An 8110-nucleotide genomic window follows, 5' to 3' on the forward strand; every position below is an offset into this window, starting at 1 on the left:
TGTGCCTAAAATAAAAGTTATTATTTTATGATGGTTCATATTCATCACAATAAATGATAATAACTCAGGCAACCAGTCCATCCTAAAGGAGATCAGTCCTGGGTGTTCACTGGAAGGACTGATGTTGAAGCTGAGAGCTGACTCATTTAAAAAGACCCTGATGCTGGGAAAGACTGAGGGCAGGAGGAGAAGGGGATGACAGAGGATGAGATGGTTGGATGGCATCACCAACTCAATGGACATGGGTTTGGGTGGACTCCGGGAGTTGGTGATGGACAGGGAGGCCTGGCGTGCTGAGCTTCATGGGGTCGCAAAGAGTCGGACACAACTGAGCGACTGAAATGAACTGACCTGAACTGAAATATAGAGCATTTACCACATGTCAGATAGTATTCTAAGTGATTTACATGGATTCCCTTTTTCAATCTTCATAACTGCTCTATTAGGAACACAACATTATGACACCAATTTTACCAAACAGAAAACTGATAAACAACCTAACAGAAATTAATTTGCTAAGCCAGGGTTCACACCACACAACCTGACTTCAAGACCTACTCTATAACATATATACATATATACACTGCCTTCCATGATCAATGACATTGATAATGTGCAGGACAAAATGTGTTCATTTGTATCCTTTTTCTTTGCAACTGTCATAATCAGAATACTTTTTTCCCCTTTGCATTAAATATCAGAATTTTTTTATCTCTCTTTCCTTCTCCATCTTCCTGTCTATCTCTTATCTCCATCTATATCTCTATTTCCTTCCTCCCCCAGTCTCTGTCCCTCTTGTCCCTCTATTTCTTTCTGTTTCACACACACACACATACACACACACACACAGTTATAACAATGTCTACGAGGTCTTTAATTTTAGCAGAAAGCATCAGACAATTCTTATAATCCTATCAGCAAATTCTGAACTGACAGTCTCTCTTGATTGCCTATGACACAGATTGCAGCTCTCACTAGAGACCTTTCTTTCACTGGATCTCAGTCAGTGACCACAAAGAAATTATTGCTTTCCTCCTATTTTCAAGAACTGTGTTTCTCTGGACTTCCTTGATGGTCCATTGTTTTAAGACTCCAGGCTTACTCTGCAGGGGGCATGAGTTCTGTCCCTGTTCAAGGGACAAAAGTCCCACATGCTGAGTTGTCCAGACCAGGAAAAAAAAAAGAATTGCATTTCTCTGTCTTCCCCAGAGAACAGACAGTTGCACTTGGGATGTGCCGCTTTCATCTCTTATAGCCAATGTCCGGCATGCAGTGTGTTGTAAATGTAGGAAGGAAGGCGGGAGGGAGAGAGGGAGAAAGGGAAGGAGGAAGTGCGGGAGGAATATATGAAAGACTGCATGATCCACATTTTCTGGATCACATGTTCCTGGAGAAGGAGAAATGGAAATAACATCTCTGTTCACCCAGTGGCTCTGGTCTAACCCCCTCGGGTCAGCCTTGGCACCTTCCCTTCTTCATGCTGCACACCAGACCCACCAGCAAAACCTCTGCGCTCTCTCTTCCCAACCATCTCAACCCTGCCCTGATGTCACCGGTGTCCAACCCACCATCTTTCCTTGCCTAGTTCTCTGACCGCCCCCAGCCTGTCCTCCCTGCCTCTGCGCTTTCTCTGCTCTAGTCTACCTATAAGAGGCAGGCAGAATGTTCCTTGCAGAACCCTTTGATGACAACCCCCCTCCGCCAACACTCACCACTCAGAGCAAAAGTGAAAGTTCCCTCTGTGACTCATCAGGCCCCGAGGTGACCCGTGCCCGCTCCCACCTCTCTTTTCCTCCCTCGCTCACCTCACCCTGGCCACACTGCCTCCTCCCTTCCCTACTCGGCATCATTCTCGTCCCACTGTGGGAAGCTGAACAACAGCTCCCAAACACGCCCATGTTCTAATTGCCAGAAACTTCTGTAGCAAAAGGGACTTAGCAAAAGTGATTAATTAAAGGATCTTCATATGAAGAAATTATCCTGCAGGCTCAAACTAACAATTTTCCTTATAAGAGGGACCAGAGAAGTCCGATTGGAAGGCAAGAGGAAACTGGGGACTCCAGTGGTTAAGACTCCATGCTTCCACTGCAAGGAGCGCAGGTTCCATCTCTGGTCAGGGAACTAAGAACCTACATGCTGCATCGCATGGCCAGGAAAAAAAAAATAAAGGTGAAGCTGAAAGCTGGGGAGAAAGGGAGATGTGACGTGGGCCACGAGTGAAACTTGAACACTGCCCCTAAAGAGTACTGTGCTGCGCTCAGGTACTCGGTCCTGTTGGACTCTTCGTGACCCCGTGGACTGGAGTCCACCTGGCTCTTCTGTCCTTGGGACTTTCCAGGCAAGAATGCTGGGGTGGGTTGCCCTTTCCTCCTCCAGGGGATCTTCCAGACCCAGGGGTCAAACCCACATCATCTGCATCTCCTGCATCGCAGGAGGATTCTTTACCACTGAGCCACCAGGGAATCCCTTTCTAGGAGCAAGGGGGGATGGGGGTTGGGGGGGAGGGCGAAGGGAACACACTCTCCCTGGACTCTCCAAAAGGAACACAGCTCTGATGACTCCTTGTCTCAGCCCCCCAAGACTCACTCCCAATTCTGATCTCCAGAATGCTGGAGAATAAATCCGTGTTGTTTGGAGCCACTATGTTCCTAAGTAATTTGTTAGGGCAGCCTCAGGAAATTAACGTACCCGTTATTTTGTTTTACGTTTCTTTATGGCACTGTCACCACTGGGCATATTTTATATTTACTTCTTTATGTGTCCATCTGCTCTCTCTCCTGCTATGATGCAAAGTGCAGGGGAGCCTGGACTTTGTTTTCTTCACTGTTGTACACCTGGCCCAATAACTATCTGTTGAATGAATAAATAAATGATGTATTTTAATTAATTGATCAACACCCGGAAGTGGCTGAGCCTCAATACGAGGTTGGTTGAATTCACAGTTATTAACTTGCATTCCATTTTCTCTGATCTATCCAGACAGGTAGAAACACACACAATGAGAGCAGGTATAGCTGCAGCCCAAGGTGTTCAGTTACTCAGTGACTCTTTGCGACCCCATGGACTGTAAGCCCACCAGGCTCAGACTTTGTCCATGGGATTTCCTAGGCAAGAATACTGCAGTGGGTTGCTATTTCCTTCTCCAAGGTATCTTCCTGACACAGGGATGGAACCCATGTCTCCTGCATTGGCAAGCATATTCTTTATGACTGAGCCACCTGAGAAGTCCAAGAAGAATTCATACAAGGAGTCAAAAGAGGGTGAAAAGCCTTTTGGGTTCACAGTAGCTGGAACATTAATGGAACATCAGCAGCCCAAGTCATCCAGCCCAAAGCAGCCCAGGAGAAGAACAACCCCAGAACCCCAGCAGCAAGCCTGCTAGGAAGATGGTGATCCCTGTTCAATGCAAGGGTTCCAGCACCCACTCCTTGGAGCTGGGAGGAGTATGGAGCTTGAGCTGGTCACCCTCATGCCCTCCACTCCCGGGCAAGACCACTCACCTGTCTTCATGTCATGCATTTCCACTCTGCATGGAATAAAGAACTGCAACTGGGGGTTGAGAAGCTGGGATTAAGCCTGTCCTTCTCACTGAGTGATGCTGAGTATCATCTCTTAAAAGGAGTTCACACATAGGAGCTGAGGTTGATTTTATATTGTATGACCCCTTAGCAAACTTAAGAGTTAATTAGATCCAATATTTGCTTTAGGGAACTATGGATCTTAAGAACTTAGAAACCATATGCTACTATCAAATTATTTTTCCTGTGGCTGACACCAGTCGGAGATGCCAATACTTCTATTCCCTCCTACTTCTGTTTGGTTCAACAGTGGTGGCAGGCTAATTTCTGATGAAACCAACACTTTGTCAAATATAAAAATAATGGTCTGATGTGCCTGGAATGATGGAGATCATGACAATGATAGTTCATCTTCAACAATCAGGACAATAATGATTCAGGATGTTGATGGCTGCAGGAAGTTACATAGATGCCTCTGTCTTGAGGAAAATATACCCAGTCCTCACTTTTGAAAGATTGCTTCTTTTCTTTTTTTAACTAACACAATGGTAAGTGGATATAAAGGCTGGAAGGTGGCTTGAATGCCTCTGTTTGAACTTTGCCTCCTCCATGAAGACTCTCTTGACTCCTTCGTGCACCCTCGGGCACTCCCAGGATACCCACAGCACTCTGCTTGCTCACTCCTCTATTTCACCATAATTCACAACTTGCAAGTCTGTCTCCTATACCACATTGTTATTTCTTGAGAGAAAAGGGCTCTGTCTACAGACCCATCTCCCTCCCAAATGCTCAACACAATCCCAGGCAAGGTTTGCCAGGTACCTAAATACAAACCATACACTCTGCTTGGTGATTTTAAAAAAGGACCTTGTGGTTGAACAAAAGAGACATGATTTATACACCAAAAACAACTAGGAAAAAATACAGAGTAGGAAATAATTATATATTAAATTAACAATACATACAATTAGTGCATTTCACTAGAGGAGTTAATTGGAAACCAGAAAGGGGAGAAATGAGCATAAACTGGGGTTTTCATAGATTTGTAGAGTAATTATTTTTGTTAGCCAGGAGTAGAAGGATTACGAATATGCTGTCTTCACATTAAAGAACTGTGTCAATATGAATTTGGGTGGGGGGATGTTGGGAAAAAAATCATCTTGATCCATAAAGATGATCTGTTTAGCCCCGAAATGCTTTTTATGTCTTGATAATATTCATAATCATAATCTTTATTAGGCTATCAATCTAATACAAAGATCATCAAAGTTCTTTGTTTAAATATCCCACGGGTTAAACATTAACACTGAGCCTAAGTATCTTACTACTAGTGAAATCGTTTTATCTCATCAGATATTTTAGTTATATTGGTGTCAAAAGGGCAAGCTGAGTAACAGAGGTAACATTTATTGACTTTATATGAAATACCATCTGTGAACTTAGAAACCCTCAGGAGGAAACACTGGTGCCTGACTGTAGTCTTGACTTTCACAAACTGTAGTTTTGTTTTACAAAATCACGTTGATGAAGGAAATTTAACCAGACAGAAAAACAGCACTTGACGTCAGTCACAAAGGAAAGGATTTGAGCAACAATTTCTGCTCACTCACAAGCAAACTTTTTTTTTAAATTTTGATTTTTTGCTCATCATGGATTTTTTTAGCATCCATTTTTAAAACTTTCATTTATTTTTTGGCCAAGCCCCATGGCATGTAGGGTATTAGTTCCCCAACCAGGGATCAATCCATGCACCTGTGGTGCAAGAGTGGAGTCCCAACCCCTGGACCACCAGGGAAGTACCCTCAAAAGGGAACTCTGAAAAAATGCTTTGCCCATGGTACAGAGAAGCGATCATAAGACACACACTTTAAATGTACTTTCCAATTCTTGTAATTTTGAGCCGTTCTGGGTGAACCGTGGAATGACTCATTTCATCAGCCCTACTCTTTAATAGATACTGACATCCAAGGACCACAACACCACACATCTTTCCCTGGTCACTCAGAGCAAAATAAAGCACCAGTTATGCCATCTGCAGGAGCAGGTGTGCCTGTTTCAGGGTATTCCTTACCTTCACAAAGAGGTTAATCTCGGGGCTTGCGGAAGCCAATTCATTTCCTTCTGAAACATCATCAGCAGAATAGCTGGTAGGGGAGATCTCGCGGGTGGAGAAGGCTCTGCTATTCTGGATGGTGAAGCTTGAAGGAGAAGGCAGGTCTGCCTCCATCTCACTTCCATTCTCCTGGGGCTCCTCTGGGTCAGACTCCTGGGGCTCCTCTGGGTCGGACCCCTGGGGCTCCTCTGGGTCAGACCCCTGGGGCTCCTCTGGGTCAGACCCCTGGGGCTCCTCTGGGTCAGACCCCTGATCCTTGGTTGGTGAGAACAATTCTTCCAAGGAGATGTCCTCATCCTCCGTGGGTTCCCCTGGGTGGGGGTCCTGAGCCTTAGAACACGTTTCATCAGGCAGGACGTATTCTCCTGTTTCTGGCTGTAAAGAGGCCGAGGTTCTCCCCTGACGCCCAACAGTGTACATGGCCACAGAGTCATATTCGTGGTTTTCCAGCTCATTGACATATAAGTTGTCTCCCCTCCTCACATCTTCATGGACTTCATCGTAAAGGGGACCTCCGTTTTCTTCTGGGTCTGAATCCTCATACACCCTCTCTGTTTGGACTCTGTTGTAGATGATGGTGCTGTAGTTTTTGTCACTCATGTCTATTGATCTGATAGATCCTTTCACAAGCAGACCCGAGTAGGTCTGAGATGAGGAAAGGGTTAGAGGATACTGCACCTCTAGCAGAGGAATCAACAGGCTTTTGAAACACAGCAACCAGCCACAGCTATCAATGACAGGTCTCTAACAATCATTTACTGGAGACTTTAGTCAGCAAACCACAAGTCCATTGGACATAAGATAAAGCTTACACAGTCAGTTAACTCCTTCACGCCTGATATTTTCAAGCAGACTCTGTGGTTTTTCTCATTGCCAGCAACTCCAAGATTCTTTGGATCAACTAGAGGTTGAATTATCTTCCCAGTACACATTGAAATTCTGAATAGTTAGCCATTTGTCATTAAATAGAGCTCCTTCTTCCAACTACCTCCAAATGCTGACAACATTCAAGAAGTCCCTGCTGTTCAGTGGAAAACAATTCTGTGCAATCATAACTCATCTGAGAAGAGCTGAATTTGTTACTCAAAACAACTGTTTGAGCATTGATGCCCTGTGATAAATGAGCTGTATATGTTCCAGTTAGGTGATGAATGCCATTTATGTTTCTTATCTGGAAACACCATGAGGTGATTCAATGGCAGAAGGAAAACAAGATAAGTGCTCTGTTCTATGGTCACATCAGCACAGATAACCCAGGCTAAGGCACTCAAAGATTTATGGCTTAGGTTTTATTTTTCTCTCTTCGACTTGCATGTGATCATCACAGTCAACACACCTTCACAACAACCCTTTTAGGTGCAGGATACTAATTGAGCACTAAACGCTTGAGTTAGAAGACACACTCTGTCCTCAAAGGACTTCTAAAGCAAAAAACTTTATGCACAAGCTGTCTAGCTGATGTCATCTACAGATGCCACGAATACACAGGCTCTTTGTTTTTTAACCTGGTACTCTAGTCTGCTAATTCCTGCTTCCCTTCCTCACACCATGTACATCGTTCTCTTTCAAATAATAACCCAGGTGGGTTGTAAAGGGACTTTTAATGTCTAGAAATCACGTGAAAACTGAGAAGTGACCTGCCTGGTTGACAGGTTTCAAAGCACCTGCTGAGCAGCATTGTACCCTTGCCTCCAGTGCTGCATTCAAGAATCTTTTGGAGTGAACGAGAGCAGGATTTCTAGAAATCTAGCTTTGTGGATAGCTTAAAGAACAGATCAAAGGAAAGATGCCAGAGACAGACTTTAAAGTCTATCGATGCTACCCCTTTATTTTATTGAAAAGTGAAGTTTGATAGGTCCGAATGCCTGACCGATTACCATAGTTCCCATAGTCAGGTGTTTATAACTCAGTGGAGCCCCAGTTCAAACCCTTCTCACAATCTTAGCACGGGAGAAAACCTAAATGGTCATTCATTGTAAATTATTTTACACTTGAAGGCAGCCTGGAACCTAGAAAGGGGAAGCAAGTGGTCCAAGTTCTCATAGTGAGTTAATACTAAGCTGATTTGAATCAGTTCTAATGAGATGGATGAAACTGGAGCCCATTATACAGAGTGAAATAAGCCAGAAAGATAAAGAACATTACAGCATACTAACATATATATATGGAATTTAGAAAGATGGTAATGATAACCCTATATGCAAAACAGAAAAAGAGACACAGATGTACAGAACAGACTTTTGAACTCTGTGGGAGAAGGTGAGGGTGGGATGTTTCAAAAGAACAGCATGTATATTATCTAGGGTGAAACAGATCACTAGCCCGGGTGAGATGCATGAGACGAGTGCTCGGACCTGGTGCACTGGAAGGACCCAGAGGAGTCGGGTGGAGAGGGAGGTGGGAGGGGGGATCGGGATGGGGAATACGTGTAACTCCGTGACTGATTCATGTCAATGTATGACAAAACCCACTGAAATGT

At 44.2% G+C, this 8110-nt stretch overlaps 1 protein-coding gene across 1 annotated transcript in view; it reads right to left on the bottom strand.

Annotated features, from left to right (window-relative positions):
* CLIC5 (chloride intracellular channel 5) overlaps positions 1 to 7819 on the bottom strand; it is a 167344-nt gene extending 159525 nt beyond the window's left edge. The window contains exon 1 of the mRNA XM_065913409.1: positions 5590 to 7819. Within this exon, the coding sequence (XP_065769481.1) occupies positions 5590 to 6231 (642 nt within the window). The 5' untranslated portion in view covers positions 6232 to 7819. The remainder of the gene's footprint in view (positions 1 to 5589) is intronic.
* Positions 7820 to 8110: the final 291 nt, after the last annotated feature.

The sequence above is a fragment of the Muntiacus reevesi genome, chromosome 20, assembly GCF_963930625.1.
Source record: "Muntiacus reevesi chromosome 20, mMunRee1.1, whole genome shotgun sequence".
Lineage (NCBI taxonomy): Eukaryota > Metazoa > Chordata > Mammalia > Artiodactyla > Cervidae > Muntiacus > Muntiacus reevesi.